This window comes from Staurois parvus, unplaced genomic scaffold (genome assembly GCF_062004578.1).
Source record: "Staurois parvus isolate SC_StPar_1 unplaced genomic scaffold, SC_StPar_1.0 ptg000327l, whole genome shotgun sequence".
Classification (NCBI taxonomy): Eukaryota; Metazoa; Chordata; class Amphibia; order Anura; family Ranidae; genus Staurois; species Staurois parvus.
This window is the reverse complement of record NW_028318123.1, coordinates 3,707,172-3,734,200: the sequence shown is the minus strand read 5'-3', so window position 1 is coordinate 3,734,200 and position 27,029 is coordinate 3,707,172. Positions and strand designations below refer to the sequence as shown.

General features: G+C 40.9%; 1 protein-coding gene across 4 annotated transcripts in view; it reads right to left on the bottom strand.

The window, feature by feature from the left end:
- Nucleotides 1-221: 221 nt before the first annotated feature.
- LOC149457301 (arylsulfatase L-like) overlaps nucleotides 222-27,029 on the bottom strand; it is a 63,330-nt gene continuing 36,522 nt past the window's right edge. For 3 of the 4 annotated variants that reach the window (XM_089683888.1, XM_089683887.1, XM_089683886.1), the window contains 6 exons: nucleotides 21,758-22,178; nucleotides 16,895-17,031; nucleotides 15,773-15,907; nucleotides 7,015-7,177; nucleotides 5,002-5,123; nucleotides 222-1,202 (listed from right to left, as the gene is read on the bottom strand). In XM_089683888.1, coding sequence (XP_089540014.1) covers nucleotides 853-1,202; nucleotides 5,002-5,123; nucleotides 7,015-7,177; nucleotides 15,773-15,907; nucleotides 16,895-17,031; nucleotides 21,758-22,178 — 1,328 coding nt within the window. In that variant the 3' untranslated portion in view covers nucleotides 222-852. The remainder of the gene's footprint in view (nucleotides 1,203-5,001; nucleotides 5,124-7,014; nucleotides 7,178-15,772; nucleotides 15,908-16,894; nucleotides 17,032-21,757; nucleotides 22,179-27,029) is intronic. The other variant, XM_089683889.1, reaches the window with a different exon arrangement.

Sequence of the window (27,029 nt, the reverse complement as noted above, 5' to 3'; positions counted from 1 at the left end):
GGGTGAAGGTCAGTACAACAGAATGCTCACTGGCGTGTTTTAGCAGGCTGTTACTCCAGAACATCTCTGGATGCTTGCATTTTAATTAGTGCCTATTATCAAGTGAAACACTTTTGTTTAACTAATTCCAAGCGATTTACAAATGTATGAAACACTGCCCAAGTCATTTTGACTACAAAAAAATTGGAATACAATTAATAAAAAAGAAAGAAGCATTAAAATTGTATTTTCCCCAGTGGTTGAACATTTCAATATGAAATTTAGTTTATTAAGGACTCTGTTACCAAATTGACAATAAATGGATCCATCTTTAAAAAAAATGTTCTGCCATTGTAATAAGACCAACCACTTAAAGTGGAAGAAAAGCCAAACTATAAATATTCTTAAAAGATGGTGCTCTCTCCCCTACTTGTACCTAACCTACCTAGTCTGTATAAAATGTGTGTAATTACCCATTTTTAATCTGCTCCAGTTCAATTACATGATCCTGCAACTCTGACTCCCCTGTGTCAGTGATCAGCTGCTGCAGAGAAGAGGAGGGGTTCCCGAAATACCCAACTGCTGTTGAGTGCTCACTTACACAGAACTGCAGGATCACATAAACCAGACTGGAGCAGATTCAAAATAGGTAAGTACACAATTGTTTTTCACAGGTTAGGCAGGATAGTTAGGAGGGGGAGGGCTCATTATTAAGAATAGTTATAGTTAGGGTTTTCTTCCACTTTAATATGTTTCACCAACACAGCAGAACATGAAATAACAGCATGTGGTAGTAAAAAAAAAAAATTAAATTTTTACAAATCAGTTTGTAATTTTATCTGCTATGCGAATAATTCACTTTTATTGCTATATCTAGCTTTTGCTTTCTTTGCTGCACCAACAGAATGGAAAGGTTCCACAGCACAGTTGAAGTCTGGGGTCCCAAGTATTTTTTAGCCCATAGAGCTGTTGTGGTACTGGATACAATGTTGAGTTATGATGTGCTACAGCTAGCTGGGTTTTCTGTATGACGTCTCTATAGAACACTGAGTTGTTGGGCAGAGGATTCCCCTCAAAAGGATCATTGGAAAGGTTGTAAAGTAATGGGGGAACGTGGTGAACAACATTTTCTCCGCTGCAAGAACAAACCTTTGAACCATAACATGCATTTTCTCCTTCTGAGAATGATGGAGAAATATAGTGGACTTTCCAAGTGGTATTACCTATTGACAAATACAAAGAAACATTAGATCGCATTATTAATACAAAAATCTTAAATCAGCTTTATTCTTTCTGAAAGCTTTGCACGTCCTTTGTAACTGTTCGCTATGTATACTGTTACAGCTCAAGCAAAAGACTTTAGCCGGCCATAGATGTTTGAATCTCAGCTAGATCAGCAGGGACCGGATGAGATTCGAATCATCTATGGACAGGCTGGGTATATACAGGATGGACTATAGCAAAGTCCATCCATTGATCAACTTGGCTACAACCAGCATGTCAGATTTTTACATGCGATTATTTCCAGTGCCTGCAGCCACTAGCAATAATCACTGTTTATTCTGAGGACCCAAATTTAAAGTATGTTAACTAACTGGCACCTTCACAGTAATATAGCCTGCCAGATCACTTTTACTAGGTAACTTAGCCAACAGAAGAGAACATTACCAAGTTCATCAAAAACCAAATAAAAATGATACCGCTCAAATACTCCAATCTCTTATCACAGTCGATTAGCCACAATGTTTGCAGGTGATGGTTAGGTGCCATTTTGTTGTAGACCTCAAATGTTTTTGATGAACCAGTATTCAATCTGTCTCCACACTGCCTTGGTAAATAGTAAAATTAGTCCTCTCTTAGTAAAAAATGGTTTCAGCTTGGTCTCCTACCCATGGGGGAATGCCTCTAACATGCTTCACCAACCAGGGGCTTAATCGTAGATACAATCAGGCCCCTACTGGGTGAAATGTGTTAGACGGGTTCTCCCATGGGTAGGAGAACAAGCTGAAGCTATTTTTTGCTAAGTGGAGCTTACTATTTACCGAGGTAGTGTGGAGATGGGTGCCATTTTGTTGTAGCACCAAACTCACAGCTTTTTACCACTTGAGTTCCAGGCCATTTATATATGCACTTTGGATGGTAAGTAGTTACGAAACATTTGCTTAGCAAACTATGTCTCCACCAATTGTTGTACTGCCTAGGAAAAAAGTGTGCACCATTTGTAGACAAACTGTATAGTTGACGCCTAGGAAAAAGTGTGTACCATTTGTAGACAGACTGTATAGTTGACTCCTAAGTGCTGAAAGATGGAGGTGATTCATCCACCTACTGTTCTACTTTATAAGTATCCAGATGCCTGGAAGTATTGGCGATCATGAGAGGAAGCCGGTTCCACTAGCTACCAATAGTTAGAGACCAAGCTGTCAAGGACAGCTTTTGGTCCCAACTATGTTGAGAGCACACAGTGAGTATGGTTTCACCACAGAAACATCAGCCGCCCAGTGACGCATATGTACAGCATGAGGGTGTTAAAGCTCATCCTTTTTTGATGACAGTGTGTGACAGTCAATGGAAATGCAAAAAAAAGAAACAAAAAGGATGTAAAATGCACCGCAGTGCGTTTTTGGTGCATCTTTTGAGTTACATGTCAAGTTGTTAAGGAGCTGGCACTGGCTGGTGTCCTAACAACCAGAAACGTGTCCCTGCTGTCAGGCAGGGGTTCACTGACAGCAGAATGTAAACAAAGGGAGCCCGTCAGTGAAAAAAACAAGTGTGGGGGTCCCCCTCAATCCAGGCCTTTTGGGTGTGATATGGATTTTAAGAGGAATCTCGTGCAATAAAAGTGGTTAAGTGTCTGATGGCTTTTTTAGGGGGGTTGGAAATCATCGTTCATCATGATTGATGTGGACCTGCTGTACAATCACTTTGCTGGGGGGGCTGTCCCCCCCATGTTGATGACATGTGGCCTTGTATCATTTTGGGGGGGAATGCATGCCATTTTTTTTTTTTGCCGTGTGGTCCACCTTAAAGTCCATATCAGACCCAAAGAGTCTTTTAAACATTTTATGTAAATCTCCTTTGCTTACATTCTGCTGTTAGCCAGGAATCCCTTGGGCAGCTACCAGGAATTCATGCTTATTGCCATATTCTTTTTTTCTGTTATCTCCCTTATTACATTGGATGCTCACTTGAATGTCTACACTCTGTGCTTTTAGCAGAACCAACACATGGGTATTACTCTCTTGTGGCTGCCAACAACTTGATCTCCTTACGCCTTAGGGCCATTCTAATGACTAATATTTGTAAATAAAAAACAAAACACCAGTGTGCTGTCTCCTCTAGCTAATACAAATACCAGATAAAGATGTGCAAAAAAAAAAAAAGAACTGAAAGTTTATAGAAAGTCTCAAATCCATACTCTCCATGTGAGTTAGTGAAAATAGGAAGGCACCCGAGGAAGGAAGCTGTGTCCCAGTATCACACCACCGTAAAGGGTTATGAACCTCCTTGCCAAGAGTTGGATCCCGCAAAGAGATCATAAACCTCCTTGCTGCCCAGCAGCCACTTTAAACATTGATCACCCAAGACAGAAATCCTTCCACCTCCCTCTCAGTAGACACAAATGGATGGAGCAGAGGGATCTGTGAGTGCTCCGCCACTACACAGTGATAGACAACACTTCCTTTTTAGATGCAGACTCTCTATAACAAAAGTGTATGGCTGGAAGGGTGTAACTTACTTCCCATAAAAAAGCCTGTTTTTATGGTATTATGCTATGGAGTCCCCTCTATGTTTTAATTTTTGGTATGGAGTGTCTGCATCAAAAAAAGAGGAAGTGGTTTCTATGCGGGAGGATCAGGGCTGTCTGTGGCTGTGTAGTGGTTGAGCACTCACAGATCCCTCTACACCATCCATCTGTGTCTACTAAAAAGGAAGGTGGAAAGATTTCTGTCCCAAGGGAATCAATGTTTAAAGTGACTGCTGGTGCAGGTGCTTTATAATCTCTTTGTGAGATACAACTATTTGGTAAGGAGCTTCATAACCCTTTACAGTGGTGTGATCCTGCGACACAGCTTATTTCCTGGGGTGCCGTCTTATTTTCACTAACTCACATGGAGAGTATGGATTTGGGACTTTCTATATGAACTTTCAGTTCTTTTTGTTTTGCACATCTTTATATGGTATTTGTAATAATGCTTATGTGATTATATTTATTGATTGCACTATAATTTAACTTATATGATGGTTATATATCTGGTAAGCCAGAAGAGACATTTCACTGGTGTTTGTTTTTTTATTTATTTTACACATATTACCCAAATGTGATTCATGTGCTGCAGTCCCTGATAATTAAAGGTGAACCAAGTACAGGATTATTCTTTTCTTAAATAACCAATATCGCTAGACTATTCCTTATGTAAAAAAATATATGATGGTTCTTGATGGAGTTGGGAGGTTCTGCACTTGGTAAAGCAACATTGAGCACATTCCTTTCGGTTCATTTTCTTAGGGCAATGGATAACCTCAAAAGAATTTTTGCTTCAGATATTTATTTTTGTTTTTTTAATAAACAAGTTTGATCCTACTTTCTACACCCTCCATACCCTTTCTAGTGAACCTACCATCGCTAACAGGCAGCATTCAAAGGTCTGTGATTGTACTGTTCCTCCCTCCTTCCTATCTTCAACTATCCTAATATGGCCAAACTTCCACCTGGGGAGGAGTCCTGTAATACACATGCCTTCCATATTTGGCACTTGTTAATGCAATGCTCATGTGCACAGCTCATGAAAAAAGGCTTACAGAAGGTCCTCTTTGTAGATGCTTAAATGTGATGTATTCCAGGTAAGGAACTCTTGGAGCTGATCCTGCATGCATTTATAGGACATAGCCATAGATGGTAAAGCTCTGTTTACTTGACATAAGGGGAGGGTAAAAGGCAAATCATCCAGTGCATACCTCTGAATTATGGATAAGAAGTTACTTTTCTTTAAACTACAGTATATATTGTATTTTACTTACTGCTTGTGTCTTGCCATCGTACTGAATGCAAGTAGTCATCACAATAATGAAACATGAACTCATGTTCAGAATTAGGTGCAGTTCCCTGCATAAGAGGCATTAGATCCTTTCCATCAATGATCCTAGAACCAAGAAAACAATAGTTCACTTCTACCAAAATAAGCACGCACTACCATAAACAAGAACATGTCCTTAAAACTGAATTTTGGGATAAGCAGATATTGTCTAAGTACAAGAGCAATGTGTATTCTTGGTTGTATCTTGGTGTGCTTTGTGTCTGTCTTCCAGATCTGTGCATTAACCTAGTGTGAAACCTTGCCTTTGGAACTTCCTGTAAAGACTGCTCACTGCTGTTCTCTCTCCTTGTGCCGAGGGACTGGTCTTGTCCCCGCCCCCTCCTGTATTTTTATGCAGGCAGTCTGTAGTGAATGGAGCCTGTCAGATCCCTCCCACAGCTCTGCTCTCTGTACAAGCTATGTGTAGCACTGCGATGAGTTCACTGTTATTTTTATATATCTGGGTTTGCAGAGGCCTTTGATGCACACAAAGTGGATTCATATTTTTTGTGGCTATTGATGAACATATTTAAAGTAAATTTTCTGTGCCCAAAACCCCTGTGCTTTTGTGGAACCCCTAGGATCGTAGGATGAGGCTGTACAAAGAACCTCAGTGTCTGCCCAAATTGAAATTAGCCCCTGCCCCTCCATCCTCATCATTCCCTTGGAAAGTGTCAGAACTTTAGTGGGCAGTAGAGACTGCCACATTTGACAGCTGAATGACAGGAACTGGGTACAGGAGGTTTTACACGGACACAGGGAAATAATTTAACCCCTTGATGCTGACAGTACACATATATGCGTACTCCCAGAACAGAAAACAGGGTCTCACCGGGAGCCCTGGGTCCCGTACTAATGACCGGGGCCTGGAACTCCCAGTTTTGGGTTACCTGATCGCTGTGATAGCTTCTGATTGGCCATCACAGTGATCAGTCACTGTGAAGCCCGCCCCTGTGTTACTCTTTTTGTGAATGGAGAGAAAAGATGAATTGTATCTCTCTATGCATGTAGAGAGAGATAAACAATCGTGTGTAAAAATAAATTAATAGAAATATAAAAATTAATCGATCTAGGTCAGTGCTTGGGTCAAGTAAGGGTCAAAGGTCAGGGTCAGTATATATTGGGCCAGATTAAAGATTAAAAAATAAAAAAAAAAGACCTCACACTTTTTTTAACCACTTGCCTACTGGGCATTTTTACCCCCTTCGTGCCCAGGCCAAGTTTCACCTTTCAGCATTGTTGCACTTTGAATGACAATTGAGCGGTCATGCAACATTGTACCCATATGGGAGGACATCACATGACGCCCTCCCAGAACTGGACAACCATGCTGCAGCCGTCATTCGGCTATAGCGCGGTTGGCAAGTGGCTAAATTATTATCAGTGTCAGTTAGTGTCAGTGTGTTTTAAGTAGGATAAAAAAAAAAAAGGCAAAAATGTGCACAATTGTTTCTGGACTGTACTACGCATACAAACAAATAACGTACAAATATTTGGTATCACTGTGATCGTCAGGAGCAGGAAAATTTATTTTGGGTTGTTCTTTGGTGGTAAGGTATGGTAGTAACAAATATACAGCTAAATGAAAATTTTTTTTTCACTATTTTGGGCCAGTTTTCCTTTCATATTAAAAGAAAAAAAAAATCAGGAGCTAGCCATTACCATTTACCACCAAATGAAAGCCCAATTTGTCCTGAAAAAAAAAAAAAAGGTATAATCCACGTGGATGCACAAGGTAGTAGTGATATATGTACAGTTGTACTAACACATGTCAAAGTTGAAAAATTGTGCTTAGACATTAATATCTGTTTTACCCTTAGGCATGAAGAGGTTCAAGAATAACAGATACTTGCAGCTTTTACAACATGCTGCACTTGCCCACTATTGTCACATTATACATATACTAATATTACACTTTCAGAATAATTATACATATTACTTTACTGAAATATCATACCTGTCTTGGGGCAGAGTGCCTCCTCCAAGCTTAGTTACAGTGGTGAATATATCCATTAGACTTGTCGGTTTATCAACAGAGGCATTTGTAGGAATAATACCTGGCCAACGAAGTATCCCTGGTACTCGTATTCCACCTTCTAATCCACCCATACCTTTACCACCTGGAATGCACAGATCAAAACAATAAGCACACAATATACATGACCAATAAAGACATAGCTGTAAATAAAGTTGTCTTTAAAAATCTCAGCTTAATTTTGTACAGTAGTGAGTTTGCAGGCACGTGCCTAGAATGTTATTTTCATGTGCTCGTGGGGGTAATGTCTGGTAATGCATGCATTGTGCTGCGGTGTGTCTTCCCTTTTTTTTTTCTGTGGAGCTCCCAGTGGTGGGGATATACACTGCCATAACATTGTGACCACTGACAGGTAAAGCAAACAACATTTATTATCTTGTTACAATGGCATGTGAATGTGGGTGTGATATATAAGGGCTGGTTCACACCAGATGCAGTCCAGTTCATTTTTAATCTGTCAAAAATGCATGCACGCTGTTTTCCATGTATTCCAGTGGCTCTAGTTCACACTAGTGCAGTCAACAAAAATAGAACCTGCTGTATTTTCTTCTGTATGGAAAGCATGCAAAATGCATCAAAAACTCACAGGAATACATCACAAACACCCCAGAACACACGTCCCTGAATTTAAATGAAGAAAATAGAGGGGAAGAAAATGTACCAGAATGCATCAAAAATGTGCATGTAGAAATGCATCTGGATGCAAAAATTGTGAAGCAAACTGGCATTTAGAGAGTATGTTGTTCCTGAAGGTGATGTGTTGAATGCCGTAAAAAATGGGCAGTAGTAATGATTTGAGAAACTTTGACAAGGTCCAAATTGTAAAGGCTAGATGACTGGGTCAGAGCTTCTCCAAAATTGCAGCACTTGTGGGATGTTCACAGTCTGCAGCAGTCAGAACCTACTAAAAGTGGTCCAAGGAAGGAAAACTTCCGACAGTGTCATGGGTGGCCAAGGCTCACCACCTTGGAGGGATGGTTCTCACTGGCAGGTAAAGTGAACAATGTTAAATTTTCTCATGACAATGGCACCTGAAAGTGGGTAGAATATATTGGGCAGGATATGAACCCTAAAGTTGATGTGTTGAAAACAGAAAAATGGACACATGTAAGTATTTTAGCGACTTTGAAAAGAGCCAAATTGTAAAGGCTAGACGACTGGGTCAGAGCAACTCTAAAACTGCAGCACTTGTGGGATGTTCCCAGTTTGCAGCAGTCAGCACCTACCAAAAGTGGTCCAAGGAAGGAAAACTGGTGACAGGGTCATGAGTGGCCAAGGCTCATTGATATACGTGGGGAGCAAAAGCTGGCCTGTGTAGTCTGATCCAATAGGTGCCACTGTACTTCAAATTGCTGAGAAAGTTAATGCTGGTTCCGACAAAAAGGTATCAGAACGTACAGTGCATCGCAGCTTGTAGCTTTAGTGGCTGCATAGCCTCAGACCAGTCAGAGTGCCATTGCTGACTCACAGCCAAAAACACCTACAATGGTCACGTGAGCATGAACAGACATGAACTCCATGAGCTGATCTGGACCATGGAGCAATGAAAGGTGGCCTGGTCTGATAATTTCAAGAATAATATGAGGAAGAAAACAAGTTTAAGATATTGACTTTACCTCTAAATTCTCCAGATCTCAGTTCAATCTAGTATCTGTGGGATATGCTGAAAAACAAATCCAATCGATGGAGGCCCCACCCTGGAACCTACAGGATTTAAAGGATCTGCTACTGATGACTTGGTGCCATATACCACAGCATACCTTCAGAGGTCTAGTGGAGTCCATGCCTCAAGGGGTTATGGTAGGTGCTCATAATATTATGGCTAACCAGTGTATATATATCAATAGGGGGTTGGGCCAGAGGGTTGTTGGTCGTGGGAGTTGAATCAACCTTTTACATAGAGACGTATTGTTGCACCAAGAAACATTTCAGGGTCCAGCTAAGGGGTAACCCCACAGTCACTGCTACATCTCTACATTTAAACCAAACTAAAATTAAAGCTATACTACTACTGGTTGCAGTGGCTGGTGGCAGCATAGCATAGCATTTATGAAAAAGGGAGAAAGTGACACCATGTTTGACACATTGCTCTACTTAAATATGTGGAGAACTGTACTGTAGTGATGCAATGATACTGTTGATCTAATGCCCTTTTATTCAAGTAACGAATGTTCTCATTTAGACACAATGACTGGTCACATTTAGTTGCAAAAAGAGTGAGTGTGCTCCAATGGTGAATGGGAACAAGGAACAAATTGTAACTTGCATGTTAACATTCCAGGTGATGGAGAGTAAGAAGTAAAGGGAAGGAGGAGCAGCCAGCTTAGGAAAAGAGGCAGTGGTGGCCAGTGATGAAGGTTCTGTCAGAGGGCTGGACTGGCGGCCATATGGTTCACCATTCTAAGCGTTAAGGTCCCTATATTAGGACCCACTGTGTAATGGAAACCTCTTAGTGACCAGGCCTGGAACACGATGTATAAGGCCTCACAAAGCACACATCAGCTTCCCTCCTTATCCTTTGGGTGTGGGGCCTGTTGTAGAAGTTTGTCCTCTGACTATGAGGGGTGCTTACTCACACATGTAAACAAAAGCACTGTGCTAACATTTGGCAAAAGTAATTATATCAATTTCACAGCATGGGAAGTCATATTTTGCCTGGAGTGGGGCTTTATGGGATTAATTTCTTCTTCCCTAGATTTGCATAGTAATGGTCTTTAATTGGGGGAGGTGTTTAGCCATTTTCTTATGCCCTGTCTCCTGACTGGAGGAAGAAGTTCGGGATGCTGCTGCAGAGGAAGAAGCAACATCTTTCCTATGGGGATAAAAGGGTTTAAGCCAATCCTAAGGAGCCATCACTGCCTGAAGAACACAATGATTATTGCTAGCGGCTATAACCACTGGCAATAATCTCATGCTAAAAATGTGATATGCAGGTTGTACACAAGTCAATCAATGGATCGACTTGGGTACAATCAGCCTGTCCATAGATGGATTGAATCTCAGTTGGACCAGCCAAGATTCAATCAAAGATACTCCCGCTGGGGCACTGGGAAAACACAATACCTCTATGGGAGGGATTCCTCATCAACACTGACTGTGTTGATGGGGAAAATCAAATGATTTTCTTTCCTACAACCCATGATTGCAAGAAAGAAAATTACATAATCTATGGCCTGCCTTACTCCAGCAGCAATATCAGCAAAGAGCCTAAGCTCTGACAGCCTGTGGGAGCAGAGTTAGGAGATTGTGTGTTGGCATAACAGGGTGAGGTGTGATACAACCATATAACAGAGGTCACACCAAGAAAGGTTGATGCATCTTTCTGCCACTGGGTTTACCATGTGATGAGGGACTGGACTTCTGAGAAAGGATGTGGGTGATCTCTCAGAGTGTGCCTGGAGACTGAAGGGTTAATGTTTGTTGTACAGATTGAATGTGACTTAAGAAAAATGAAAGCATTGTAACCACCACTCAGGGAACAAGGGCTGCATGTGAGCTTGGACACACTGAATTGTGTGGTCCTTGAGGCTCCCAATGCTGTTAATTTTCTTGGCTCTGAAAGAACAGCACTCTCTCTCAAATTGCTCTGTTGCTTAAAGAGAAACGTTAGTCACCCCAGCTTACAAGCAAGCCATAATTTTTGGACACAGCTTCCTCAGTTCAGGTCCTCTTAATGCTATATTGTAGATGGGATTATAATGTAAATACAAGCCCAAACACTTTCAAGCTTCTTTATTACATGATAGTGTAGCAGTTTTTACAACCTCTGCAGACTACTTGTAAGCACCCTCTAACTGCCTGTCATGGTTGTCCTATGCAACCGGGGCCTTACAGTAAACTAAGGCACCCCAAAATGAAATTAGGAGTCTGTTCCATTTCAGATGCCTGCTGCAGTCTACAATGCTGCTCTCTGTGTGTACAATGGTGGGCTCTAGACCATGTCTTCTAGGTCCCTTGACCCATGCAACTCCCCAGGTGCCTGGGGATACTCTTGTGCAAGGCCTTGCAACCTACTGTGGTTCCAGGTTAGGGATTCATGATCTAATTGAACGCCTAAGGCCCATGTCACCTGGTACATGACATACTAAACAGGAGCTATACCTACACCACCAGGAGGACAATCACTTCCCCTAGCCACCACTGGCTCTGTGGCTGATCAGGTTTATACTTGCACACTAAAGTATTTCTTTGACTGTGCACACATTCTCCTTGCCTTAGCATTGCAAAGTTTCCTTGCACTTAAATATTAAGACAATAAGAAGGACTTGTAGTCTCTTTCAAGGGCATATAAAAACAAATTATAGTTCAACAGTTTCTCTTAGTTACAAGCGGTTGGCATACAGTACAGTAAAAAAAAAAAATGTAGGAACAGTTCTCCTCGGCTACCAACCTAACTATAATGACCCCCAAGTGGCCACAGACACCTAGCTATATTCCAAAATAGCGAGAACAATAAGAGAAGTGAATTGGTGCTGCTCTACTCAGTGCATGAAAAATATAACATAAATAATAAATAAATTAATAGACTCAGAAGATGAATGCACATATGACCCTCATCCAAGTGTGAAAACAACATATGCAAAAAAACATGGATAGGTGCAGACAATATCAAACATCAATAAAGGCAGCACAGTGTGCTAATGATGTGCCAGTGACTAAGTGAACACAAGATATTAATAACAATAAAAAACAGATGTGTTTAAAAGAAACAATGTGATACAGTGAATAAATCCCAAAAAGAATAATAGCAGTCCCAAAAAAACAGGAACACAATGGATCTTCAACACAAGCCGTAAGACATCCAGTGATGAAAATATATAATTCATTGTCCACCGGCTAGCGTGTGCGCTCACATCCAAAATGCGACCCACAAGGAGTCATAAAGCATACAGAAAACCTCAAATGATGATCCCTAATAGATGGTCCTCGATAGCAAGCAAAGAAAGAGGGGTTCTCTCTTGTGATGTTGGTAAACACTCACAGGAAAGCTTCAGATATGGCCGCAGACCTCTAGCACCTCCAGTATCCCCACATGGAAGATTTAAGCAAGAAGACTTCCCATAGTGTAATATGTCAAATACTTTATTATAAACAGCACCCAAAATGACTACTCACATTAAAAAAAGGTCCGCAGACCAATACAGGCAAGATTACTGCAGCAAAAAACTACAGGAAAGGTGTATAGGATCAGGAGTACCAAGATGGCGGCTGCTGTCCACAGCTGATATGACGTCACCACGCTTCTGTCCAGTACACATCGCAAAAATAGTCCCAAATTATGGTAGATTAGAGTCCAAGGTGCTAAGGGAAGTAGATCTACATCCTGGCTATACAAATTCTGAAAGCCCCACTTACTATACAGGAGGGGTTGCTGTGGAGCTAACCAAGTATCAGTACAGAGTACAAAATATGCCTCTTTAGGCCTGAGGACCAAGCATACCTTTTCCCCAGAGAGGGACATGCTATAACTCTATCCTCTTTTCATGACGAAAATACAGACTGAGACCCTTAAAGGATAAGTTTACCTTTGGGAACATGTTACATGTTCTACCCGTTTTTAGACTGGAACATGTAACGTGTTCCCAATGCTTCAGCTGCTGCCTGATCCCCCCTCCCTGTGACTGGAGTATACGGAGAAGTTCCCTGTACAAGCTGTCACTTTTTAAAAACAACGGCGATGTCATTCATTCACAGAGTTCTATGAATGAACTACAAGTACCGACATCCTATGCAGATGTCAACTTGTAAAGTAGTTCTCGATGAATCAACACTTCGCTCCTGCAACAAAAAATAATAAATGTGCATTTTTATACCTGCAAAAAAATGTGCATTTATTATTTATAAAAAGGCAAACTTATCCTTTAACTGCTCCTCCTCTTCTAATATAGTGAAAGGGCTGGTCTATTGAGCACCACACACACACCCAGAGGGGATGAGAATATAAAAAACAACTTATATAGCGGCACTGTGAACAAATAATGTACAAAACACCATCAACAGTGATGTTATGAACAGTAAATAAAAACTACAACTTACAGAAAATAATTCATAATACTAGAAAAGCTACAATTTCTGGGGAAATTGTGTGAAGTGTTCTTGCCCGCTCACACACCTGGGTTCCTATGGCAACTCACTCTACAGCAAGGACAGAGAAGAGCGGTTAAAAACAAACTGCTCCAACTTGCTCACTTCACTGGCGGTTGCCATCTTCAAACGGTTGTAGTTTAAAAATTATAAATCCTACACCGAAGAGCTTTATATTGTGAGAAACACCAGACCCAGCCCTACACTTTGATGTATAGTATGTCTCTGAAATATTAAAAATGAAGGCACAGTCACAGTTTAGAAATTGCCCTTTGAGGTGGCTAGAGTGGAGTTTCAATGAATGTCAATAGGCGGCGTGAGTTGCAAACAAATGGTAATATTGTGAAAACTATGAGGACTATGGCTTAGCCGTGGACATTTTTAGTGGCAGCAGGGATAGCTGAACGTTTTGATATACGATTTGTGTAGGTGGGCTTGAAAATGAGGGAGTGATGGCAGTTTAGAGATCATGTCCTGATTTTCCAGCTCACACTCTAGCTTTTGTCAGCTCCCACTCTAGTTTTGAACATTTCTCCATTCATTCCTATGGGACCAATTTCACCACAAAAACGCCGATATTTCGTGAAACATTCGGCAAAACGTTCCACAAAGTAATAGCACACCAATCGGAAACAATCCGCACGTTTCGGTATATTACTGTCTGTGTAGTGTAAAAACTGTGGGAGGAGTTAGGGTGGTAAAATTGGCTATAATAATAAGAATATATATGTGAGATAACAGTAAGCGGTCTTGCCATGCAAGAACACTTAAATATAAATCCATCCACTACTGTTAAACAATAATGTGAATGTCACTTTCAGTGCTTCAATCTTCCTGTTACTTGGTATCCCAAACCAAAATCACCACGTGCTTGTGAGACAACATTCCGTTTTGGGTGTGCACTCAACAGACCAACATGCCTCCCACTCTCATGGCTGGCAGGTATCGCTTGTTAAATCTCCAACTGAAGTATCGCTGTGTGAACTTCATAGACTTCATAAACCTCCTTACTCCTCTCCACAGAGATCACCATCATGAAAGAATAAAAAATATTCTCCAATGGCACAGTAACCAATCCTCTAGGTTTTATTCAATGTCTTTAAAAAGCCACTCACAAAGTGTAAATATTAAAAATGCTTGTCATATTCCAATGAATTGACATCAGATGTAAGTGTTGTGCTCTCACTAACAGCTGAACCGCTCAAAATGGTGCTCCTGCGTCACTTCCGGTTCCAGCTTCTGACATCACTTCTGCTCGCCGCACAGTCACAATCTAATGCGTTTCATCACTTCCTTAGTCATTTATAAATAAATAATAATATAATATTTTATTTATTTATAGGTTATATTTGAGCACATTCAGCGCAGGGGTTTTTAATATTCATGATATGAATATAGCCTAAAGGGAACCCCCCCCTTACATGCTGATGAGTTGTGGCCCCACCTATGTGGTATTAATGAGCATAACGTTCACTTTATCTGAGAGCCTGTGAGCCTGTACCTCCATTCAACTGAGTCTTGTGGATTTAACCAGGCAAGCAGTTAAAGTGGTTGTAAAGGCACAATAATTTTTACATTCATGCATTCTATGAAGGTAAAAAAAACAAACAAAAACCTTCTGTGTGCAGCAGCCCCCCAGCCCCACTTACTTACCAGAGCCCATCATGATCCAGCGATGTGCACGAGAACCTTGGCTCTCCAGGCACTCTGCCTCCTTACTGGCTGAAACAGCAGCTGTCAATCACGACCAGTAAGAGAGAGGGCTGGGGCAGAGCAGCAGCTCCATGTGTGAATAGACAGGCAGAGCAACAGCTCGGGAGCGAGCCTGCTTAAGTGTCCCCATAACAAACTGATTGCTCTGGGGGAACTTGGCAGGAGGGAGGGGCCAGGACCACTGGTGGGGGGGACCACAGAAGAGGAGGATCAGGGCTGCTCTGTGCAAAACTACTGCACAGATTTTTTTAAAATTGCCTTTAATATCACTTAAAATATTAGGAGCAAGTACCATCCAGCAATCTATCAAATTTTCTCCAAACAGGAATATTTGTACAATATACATTGTACAAAAATCAAAGCATGTCTCATTGTGGGATGCTACATTAACATACAGTCTGTGCTCCATGAATAGAGATCCGCATTGCAACATCCCCCTTTCCATGTGCTCTTCTATAGGACTTACCCAATGATACCTTGTAATAGGCAGGTCACACTTGATGACCTTAGCACACAGGGCATAGGGCACAATCAGGGGCGGACTGACCATTTGGAAACTCGGGCACTGCCCGAGGGCCCTGGGTCAGTAGGGGGCCCCATGAGATGCCCCTGGTACCTTTTTCATAGGCTTTTTTGAGTTTGGGCAAGGACACAGGGGCCCCATGATCCCCTATTGCCCGGGGGCCCCATGAGTTGTCAGTCCGCCCCTGGGCACAATGGCCATAACTTAAAAGGACAAAACAAAAACACTTCACTGCAGGTCATTGGATACACTTACTAAAGAGACAAAGTAAGATCACATCACTACAGTAGCTTCAGTATAGTGCATCTTTTCAATAAAAAAAAGAATGAAAATAAGGACTGATAGTGGATGAGTTATTACCTCTGTAAATTCCATTGTGGCCTTTTAGGTGAGAACTTCCTTCCATTCCTTCCAAATGTGCCCCATGGTCTGACGTAAAGTAGGTAAACGTGTTATTCACTAACCCTTCTTCATCAATGGCTTTTAGAATTTCCCCTTTAAGGACCAAAAAAAAAAGTTTAAACCACTCATATCCAAAGTTAGCATTTAATGTTGCAAAACAAAATTGTAATGCAGGCAGCGTACCAGATGTAATGGCTGGATTCGTTTCTAGCATGTTATGTTTATTTCTACCTAATGAAAAGATTTCACCACTAAGGGCTACCAACCCAACATAAATTATTAGTACTGGCCCTTCAGCCCAGTTCTCTGTTTTCAGTTGCTGTATGAGGGGACAAATGCATTTTCAGATGGAACAGCAATGAACAACCATTGTAGCAGAGCCTGCATTTATAATGAGTAAATAAGGCTACCCTCCTGTACATACAGCATAAAAATAAAAGTTACACATAGAAACAGTTTTTTTTAAAATTAACATATTAATAAGACTATTTAAAGTGTTATTAAACCTACAACAGTAAAATTAGTCTGTATATGCAGTAAAGCATGCTTGTAATACTCACTGTGGAACCTAAGGCGTTAATCCTCTGTAAAAATGCAGTTTGATCCTGACTTCTCTGATCCTCCCCTCCTTCATGTCTCCCTCTTTTCTCTGGATAAGACATATTGTGTGGATACACTCTGCACATGCTCAGTTTGGTGGCTAGAAAGGTTTTTTTTCTCTTTCTTGGGAGAGTGCATGTGATCAGCACAAGGCCAATCAGCACAGACAGAGGTCAGGGGTTTTGCATCCTCCTAGAGCATAAAGAAAAAACTCTTCCTGCAAGCTTTAACCAGTGCTCGGCTGGACACTGATAGAAGTCACAAGACTGCTCTAACTGCTAATGGGAAAAAAGTATTCAGCAGTTTATATTTACTAAAATAATTGCATTTCCATGTTGTTTGTACTGTGGGTGAACAGATATAGTGAATGCAGGGTCCTGGGTTTAGTAACACTTTAAATTACTCTGACTTCTTCTATATGTAAAAAATCATTAAGGATATACTGTACATTTCCTTTACACAGGGCAGGAATTAACTTACCAACCATCCAGTCCATCTCCTCTATATTATCTCCATACAAATCATGTCTGCTTCTTCCTCTAAATCTCTCAGTGGTATAATAAGGAGTGTGTGTATGTAGAAAAGATACAAATAGCAGAAAGGGCCCGTTTTTATTCCTAAAAGGCAATACATTAGTCCATTTTACTTTTCAAACATAAGTGCATCTGAAGCCAAAACTTTTTTTTTTGGATAGAGTAGCGAGTGTTTATAACTAGGGTCTCTCTTTTTTAGTTCAGCCAGCTGCGGGCCAGGTCATTCACCACCCTGCAACAGATGTAAACAAGCAGGATGCTGGTATCATCAGTGCCCTGAAAATTGACACATGCCTATATCTGCTATATGATAAAGGAACTCTGCAGTAAGGTATAATAATCTAAAGGCTCCATATATGCAAAGCTGCTATGCACCACAGATAAAGTACAATTTCTGTGCTTGCAGGGCTCATATGTCAATACAGCCTCTGTGATATTTAATAGCACCTTCACTTCCTCATCAATATGGCTGTGCACTCCACTAGCTGGATGTGATGTCAAAGGAAGTGATGTGAAGAATGTGGCTCTGCCCAACGCTTTTAGTCCATGTGAAGTCTTCAGACCATTCCCCTGAAGATGTCAAGTGGACAAAATGCAGAGCCACACTCTTGACATCACTCCTCTGATGTCACTTCTGGCCAGCGGAGCACAGGAATTTTGATGAGGAAGTGAAGGTGCCATTGAACATCACAGAGGCTGTATCAACATATGAACCATGTAAGTACAGAAATGTTTTTTTATTTGAGTTATTGAATTGAATTACACTATTATGGGTCTCCTCTTTGATCTCTTGAACCTGAGTGGGACTGGAAGTGGAAGCAGTGGTGAAAATTAATAATAAATAAATGGTACCCCCCAGAGGAGTATATGAGGAGCATGTATGATTGAAGGAAAGCCTATGTAAAGCACTACTGACTTGCTTTTTCAACAAAAGGGGTCATCATTATTTGGTAAGTGCTACTCACAAGGGGAGTGGTAAATAAGCACAGGTATGTTCTGGTTATTGCAGGGGCGGACTGACAACTCATGGGGCCCCCGGGCAATTGGGGATCATGGGGCCCATGTCCTTGCCCATACTCAAAACACACCCAAAAAAGCCTATAAAAAAGGTACCAGGGGCATTTTAGGGGGCCCCCTTCTGACCCTGGGCCCTCGGGCAGTGCCCGAGTGCTTAAATGGTCAGTCCGCCCCTGGGGTATTGTGGGTCACAGGTTTGGAGAAAATAAAGAACAGCAAGCGAAGTCATTTGGAAAAGCGCTTTACTGGTTTGCACAGAAGACTGATCACAGTATATTGTTTACAGCACCGGCACTTTCATATATAAGTGGACTTTGGGAGGACATTTATTAACTGCTTCCCGATCGCCCAATAGCAGAAGTACTGCTACAGGGCGACAAGGATGCATAAAATCACGTATATATACGTGATTTTGTTTTTCCGGGTAGGGGGCACGCACGTGCTCCCTGCCCGCGCCACTATTGGCTCCTCGACACGTAAATCACCGACATGTCAATCACCGATCGGCCTTGACTCAGTTGGAGCTGATAGGGGAGAGGTCTGTATGTAAACATTACAGATCCCTGCCCTGTCAGCACGAACAGGCAACTTTAAAGCAGTTTGTCTCCCTAGTAAATCACACATAGCACACTATGCAAAAACACACACAGCACACAGTTAACCCTTTGACCGCCCCAGATGTTAACCCCTTTTTGTTTTGTTTAGATCATCATTATTAATTACAGGTACACACACACATATATATATATATATACATACACACACATTACACACACATATATAAATACACATTACACACACACACATATATATATATATACATATACACACACACACATTCATATATACATACACACACACACTGTACATTCACATCCGTCCCTATTATCCTACCAGCATGTCTTTGGAGTGTGGGAGGAAACTAGAGTACCGGAGGAAAACCACGCAGGCACAGGGAGATCAATCAAACGCCAGGCAGGTGGTGCCATGGTTGGGACTCAAACCAATACCCATAGTACTGACTGGTGGAAGTGCAAACCATTTAGCCACTGTGCTGCCAAATTATTGGATTCAGGTGTTCCAATCACCTCCATGGCCAGAGTTGTATAAAATCAAGCACCTAGGCATGCAGACTGCTTCTACAAACATTTGTGAAAGAATGGGTCACTCTCAGGAGCTCAGTGAAATCAAGCATGGCACCATGATAGGTTGCCACCTGTGCAATAAGTCCATCCGTAAAAATGTCCTTGCTACTAAAATATTCCACAGTCAACTGTTAGTGGTGTTATAACAAAGTGGAAGCAACTGGGAACAACAGCAACTCATCCACGAAGTGTTAGTCCATGTGAAATGACAGAGCGGGGTCAGCGCATGCACAGTGAGCAGAAGTCGCCAACTGTCTGCAGTCAATAGCTAAAGACCTCTAAACTTTGTGTGGCCTTCAGATTAGCACAATAACAGTATGTAGAGAGCTTTATGGAATGGGTTTCCATGGCAAAGCAGCTGCATCCAAGCGTTACATCAAGTGCAATGCAAAGCGGCAGATGCAGTGGTGTAAACCGCGCCGCCACTGGACTCTAGAGCAGTGGAGATGTGTTCTCTGGAGTGACGAATCACGCTTCTCTGTTTGGCAATCCAATGAACGTGTCCGGGTTTGGTGTTTGCCAGGAGAACAGTACTTGCCTGACTGCATTGTGCCAAGTGTAAAGTTTGGTGGAGGGGGGGATTATGGTGTGGGGTTGTTTTTCAGGGGTTGGGCTTGGCCCCTTAGTTCCAGTGAAGGGAACTCTTAAGGCATCAGCATTCCAAGACATCTTGGACTATTTCATGCTCCCAGCTTTGTGGGAACAGTTTAGGGATGGCCCCTTCCTGTTCCAATATGACTGCGCACCAGTGCACAAATCAAAGTCCATAAAGACATGGATGAGCAAGTTTGAGGAGCAGGAACTAGACTGGCCTGCAGAAAGTCTTGACCTAAACCCAATAGAACACCTTTGGGATGAATTAGAGCGGAGACTGCGTGCCAGGTCTTCTCATCTTACATCAGTGCCTGACCTCACAAATGCACTTCTGGAAGAAGTGTCAAACATTCCCATAGACACACCTAAACCTTGTAGACAGCCTTCCCAGAAGAGTTGAAGCTGTTATAGCTGCAAAGGGTGGGCCAACTCAACACTGAACCCTACAGACTAAGACTGGGATGCCCTTAAAGTTCATGTGCATGTAAAGGCAGGCATCCCAATACTTATAGCACTATAGTGTATGTGCATGTATACATGAGTTCAAACAGACATTTAATCAAATGGAAAAGAAACTGAATTTTATACATCTACATACCATTTTATGCTTTTTTTTTTAACAGGATCATTCTGCCAGCAAGATCATATGTAGTTGATCAGTCATTTTTTTTACAGCCGTGTGCATGTACTCTTGGAAGCAAGAAAGTTATATCAAGCTTCGAAATTGCAAATGAGGCATTTTTGTATGTGTCATGTGTTGTCAAATCACCAAGACCTTCAGAGGAAAACTGATGGCCTTTTTCTGAATACGTATATACTGATTTACCCGATCCACGGAGAGTCATATATTCCATGAATCCTGATTTCCTGGATTTATAAACCACATGATTGTCCACAATTTGGAAACCTGAATGCAAATATTCAGGAGAACTAGACAACACAGAAATCAAAGAAAATCAGGTTTGCCCAGTTTGCACATTTCATGGATGGATTCACTTCACTGTACTATCCATGCTACTTTTTTCTAATGGTGGACACTAAGCAAGAAAGCTAAATTTTCCCTATGCAAGCTTTGGATTCCCCAAGTCTAACATTCAACATTTGTGTTTCCTTTAGGTAGGATATGGTGCTACCTGGCAAAGCACCTTGAAGGGCTTGCATCTAGTTTTGTATAACATTTCTTTATTTGCTATGCTTAGGGCTATAAGAATGTATGAGGAATGTGGAACATGTGACTCTCTCCCCTCCCTCCCAAGATAGGGTGCCCAAGTGCCAATTTCCAAGCTCTAGTACGGTCCTTAGCCTGGTCCAAACTCTGATCAGAGCAACTTGGAGCTTACATAGGACTTCTTCTCTTAAAACTTCTGCAGGTAAACTGAGCAGTGTCAAAGAAAAAAAGGATAGTAACTTGGGGAAGCTACCATTTAAATGAACATACTGCTTTTCTTTACATGGAGAAGCAATGGTTTACTTTTGGAAGTGGTTTCAATGTATTTAAGAGCCCTTTAAATTGTTGAATACAGACTGAATTCAGGTGTTTAAATCTGAAAGCGAGAGTGATTTAAACTCATTTGGCACCTTTCTTACATTCTGTAATTTTCGTGGGGCTATTCTGCAGGAGACAATATTTTACCTGGATCTAAAGCAAACTGTTTTGTCTATGGAGGACAGCCACACCAACAGCGTATACACACCTTCTCATGATTTGGAGTGAATTAAATCTACCCATAATTTCCAGGCATGGGGTAGCATGTGAGAGATGATAGGCTCAGCAGACCCCCTAGGGCTGTCACATGGGTTAGGGGAGAGATTTCTAAGGCCTGCATAAGCTCAAGCTTAAAGCCTACACAGGGCAAACACTTCCACATTAATGAAAGCTAAATGGAGGAGAAGAAAAAAAAAGCAAAAAGAAAGGTAGGATTTGCAGCTTAAGGTGCCACCATTAAAATGAGCCTGTTGCTTTGCCTTGCATGGACAAAGCACAGTTCACTTAAATATAAACCTCTGAAACCTATATTGGTGCTGTTCTATAAAAGTAAGATATTTATCCTTACCTGGAAATAAATGCTTTGGACTCCTCAACTACCTGGCTAACTTTTAGTTCCAGATCCATTGGTTGTTCGACAATGTCCAAATTTCTCATTAATATACAGTTCCAGTGTGGTAGAAATGCAAGTGCTACATACCAATACAGGAAGTAAATTGAGCCAAAAAATGCAAAAATAAAAAGTTTCCAGGGAATAGTGATTAGATGTAATAGTTTGATAACTAGTAGTGTAAGCAGAGTGATAGTGAATATCTGTGCATAAAACTTCAATTTTTTCTTTGGATTCAATAGCATTTCACTTGGTCTTGAGGCTTCACAATCATTAATAAGAGTAAAAGGAGTACCAAAAAAATAATCAAAGCCATGGTTTAGTGGATGGTGGCAAAAGTCATTCCGTGATTCACAATTTACACCTAAGTGCCACTTTCCTGTTTTAAAACAAATAACAAAAAAAAAATATGTATAAAAAAACATTTCAGATTTGTTAACACAAGACAAAATAAAAAGAATTATTAAAAGAAAAAGATCCCAGACACCAATGCACCATAACATACTGCTGGAGTGTCACTTTGGAAGTTGGGGTGATAATTCTAGGGCCATCGTTCATGGTCAACTCTGAAATGATGAGCTATAAAGTTTTGTAAAACATCACTGATAGGCAATTGTTGGTACCATTGTTTTTCGCCATTGCACAAGCATACACAGTTTTGAGGCTTGACAAATTTTGTATCTATTTACTCAGCCCTCTAAGGACACAGACTGTACCAAAATATATATATATTTTTTTAAATATGAGGGGGATAGAAGAAACTCTGTCAGGGTATTTTATCTTCCTATCCCAGTGACCACTGCTTTCTTTGTTATCCTACTGAATGTCACAGACAGAAATAAAAACTTGACAGAATTCATTATTCTTCCCAGATCTACCAAAATCCTAAATGTTTTGCCTGAAATTGAGCTTAAAGCAGAGTTCCAGCTGAAGAAAAGTCAGCAGCTACAAAAACTGTAGCTGCTGGCTTTTAAAATACAGACTCTTACCTGTCCCTCCTGTAACAATCATGCACACAGGGAGGGGCACGGTTCTCCATTTTGCTCCAAACTTCTGCATTTTGGTATTTCTCTTAAACTCCCAGATAAGTCTCCCTCCTTCGATTTCCGCCCTCCCTCAGGAATGCGTTCAGAGTACGTGGCTAGTTCCCTGCCTTTATACAATCCTTTTACCAAATAAGGCAATTGGGTTCTGTTGTAAGAGACACCCCGTTGACTTTGGGTAGAAATAAGCTCTTATGCTTGCCGTGTGGTGAGAGAGTACAAGAGATCTCCTGCGTTTTAACATCTCGCAGAGAGAGAGAGAAGCCGAGTCTTGCTGTAACATCGAAACTGAGTGCGAAACCAGAAATCCCTTTTAAGCTCATCAGACTTATTTACCTAAACTTCTGTTATCTGTTTGCTGCGCTGTTGTGCTCTGTATATGTATATATATATATATATATATATATATATATATATACACATATACACATATACACACACATATACATATGTGTATATATATATATATATATATATATATATATATATATATATATATATATATATATATATATATATACACACACACACACACACATACACACACATATACAGTGGGGATCGAAAGTTTGGGCACCCCAGCTAAAAATTTGTATTAATGTGCATACAGAAGCCAAGGAAAGATGGAAAAATCTCCAAAAGGCATCAAATTACAGATTAGACATTCTTATAATATGTCAACAAAAGTTAGATTTTATTTCCATCATTTACACTTTCACAATAACAGAAAACAAAAAAATGGCGTCTGCAAAAGTTTGGGCACCCTGCAGAGTTAATATCTTGTACTGCCCCCTTTGGCAAGTATCACAGCTTGTAAACGCTTTTTGCAGCCAGCCAATAGTCTTTCAATTCTTGTTTGAGGTATCTTTGCCCATTCTTCCTTAAAAAAGTCTTCCAGTTCTTTGAGATTTCTGGGCTGTCTGTCACGCACTGCTCTTTTAAGGTCTATTCATAGATTTTCAATTATGTTGAGGTCAGGAGATTGTGAAGGCCATGGCAAAACCTTCAGTTTACGCCTCTTGATGTAATCCCCAGTGGATTTCGAGGTGTGTTTAGGATCATTATCCATTTGTAGAAGCCATCCTTTCTTTAACTTCAGCTTTTTCACAGATGGCATCAAGTTACCATCCAAAATTTGCTGAAATTTTATTGAATCCATTTTTCCTTCTACTCGTGAGATGTTCCCTGTGCCACTGGCTGCAACACAACCCCAAAGCATGATTGATCCAACCCCATGCTTAACAGTTGGACAGAGGTTCTTTTCATTAAATTCTGTGCCCCTTCTTCTCCAAACGTACCTTTGCTCATTCCGGCCAAAAAGTTCAATTTTAACCTCATCGGTCCACAGAACTTGTTTCCAAAATGCATCAGGCTTGTCTATATGTTCATTTGCAAAGTTCAAACGATGATTTTTGTGGTGAGGACGTAGAAGAGGTTTTCTTCTGATGACTCTTCCATGAAGACCATATTTGTACAAGTATCTCTTTATAGTGGAATAGTGTACCACAACTCCAGTGTCTGCCAGATCTTTCTGGAGGGATCGTGCAGTCAAACGTGGGTTTTGAATTGTTTTTCTCACAATCCTGCGAGCTGTTCTGTCTGATATTTTTCTTGGTCTTCCAGATCTTGCTTTAACTTCCACTGTTCCTGATGACTGCCATTTCTTAATTACATTCCGAACAGAGGATATTGACATCTGAAAACGCTTTGCTATCTTCTTATAGCCTTCTCCAGCTTTGTGAGCGTCAACTATTTTCAGTTTCAGTTTTCTAGACAACTGCTTAGAAGAACCCATGGTGCTGATTACTGGGGCAAGGTCAGATGAGTCTGGGCATTTAAAACCTTAGAGATTGACATAACCTGGTCTTCCCAGACGATGATTGAGAACAATCCATGACACTGGCAGGTCTCAGCTTTGCAAAGGGGGCAGTGCATGCTATAAATTCTGCAGGGTGCCCAAACTTTTGCAGATGCCATTTTTTAGTTTTCTGTTATTTTGAAAGTGTAAATGATGGAAATAAAATCTAACTTTTGTTGACATATTATAAGAATGTCTAATCTGTAATTTGATGCCTTTTGGAGATTTTTCCACCTTTCCTTGGCTTCTTTATGTACATTAATACAAATTTTTAGCTGGGGTGGCCAAACTTTCGATCCCCACTGTATACACATATTTTATATATACAGTCATGGCCGAAATTGTTGGCACCCTTGATATTTTTCCTGAAAATCAAGTATTTCACACAAAAAAGGTATTGCATTAACACATGTTTTGCTATACACATGTTTATTCCCTTTGTATGTATTGGAACAAATATAAAACAGAGGCAGAAAAGCAAATATGACATAATGTCACACAAAACCCCAAAAATGGGCTGGACAAAAGTATTGGCACCCTTAACTTAATATTTGGTTGCACACCCTTTGGAAAACATAACTGAAATCAGTCGCTTCCTATAACCATCAATAAGCTTCTGACACCTCTCACCCGGAATTTTGGACCACTCTTCCTTTGCAAACAGCTCCAGGTCTCTCTTATTGGAAGGACACCTTTTCCCAACAGCAATTTTAAGATCTCTCCACAGGTGTTCAATGGGATTTAGATCTGGGCTCATTGCTGGCCACTTCAGAACTCTCCAGCGCTTCTTTGCCATCCATTTCTGAGTGCTTTTTGACGTATGTTTGGGGTCATTGTCCTGCTGGAAGACCCAGGATCTTGGACGCAAACCCAGCTTTCTGACACTGGGCCCTACAGTGCGACCCAAAATCCTTTGGTAATCCTCAGATTTCATGATGCCTTGCACACAGTCAAGGCACCCAGTGCCAGAGGCAGCAAAACAACCCCAAAACATCATTGAACCTCCACCATATTTTACCGTAGGTACTGTGTTTTGTTCTTTGTAGGCCTCATTCCGTTTTCGGTAAACAGTAGAATGATGTGCTTTACCGAAAAGCTCTATCTTGGTCTCATCTGTCCACAAGACGTTTTCCCAGAAGGCTTTTGGCTTACTCAAGTACATTTTGGCAAACTGTAGTCTTGCTTTTTTATGTCTCTGTGTCAGCAGTGGGGTCCTCCTGGGTCTCCTGCCATAGCGTTTCATTTCATTTAAATGTCGACGGATAGTTCGCGCTGACACTGATGCTCCCTGAGCCTGCAGGACAGCTTGAATGTCTTTGGAACATGTTTGGGGCTGCTTATCCACCATCCGGACTATTCTGCGTTGCAATCTTTCATCAATTTTCCTCATCCGTCCACGACCAGGGAGATTAGCTACAGTGCCATGGGTTGCAAACTTCTTGATAATGTTGCGCACTGTGGACAAAGGCAAATCTAGTTCTCTGGAGATGGACTTGTAACCTTGAGATTGTTGATATTTTGCCACAATTTTGGTTCTCAGGTCCTCAGACAGTTCTCGTCTCCTCTTTCTGTTGTCCATGCTTAGTGTGGCACAGACAGACACACAATGCAAAGGTTAAGTGAACGTCTCTCCTTTTTATCTGCTTTCAGGTGTGATTTCTATATTGCCCACACCTGTTACTTGCCCCAGGTGAGTTTACAGGAGCATCACATGCTTGTAACATTCTTATTTATCCGCAGTTGTGAAAGGGTGCCAATACTTTTGTCCAGCCCATTTTTGGAGGTTTGTGTGACATTATGTCGAATTTGCTTTCTTTCCTCCCTTTTTTTGTTTTGTCCCAATACACACAAAGGGAATAAACATGTGTATAGCAAAACATGTGTTAATGCAATACGTTTCGTGAGAAATACATGATTTCCTGGAGAAATATCAAGGGTGCCAACAATTTCGGCCATGACTGTATATATATATACACACACACATACACATATATATATATATATATATATACACACATATATACACACACATATATATATATATACATACACACACACACACACACACACACACACACACACATATATATATATATATATATATACACACACACACACACACACACACACACACACACACACACACACACATATATATATATACAGTCAGGTCCATAAATATTGGGACATCGACACAATTCTAACATTTTTGGCTCTATACACCACCACAATGGATTTGAAATGAAACGAACAAGATGTGCTTTAACTGCAGACTGTCAGCTTTAATTTGAGGGTATTTACATCCAAATCAGGTGAACGGTGTAGGAAT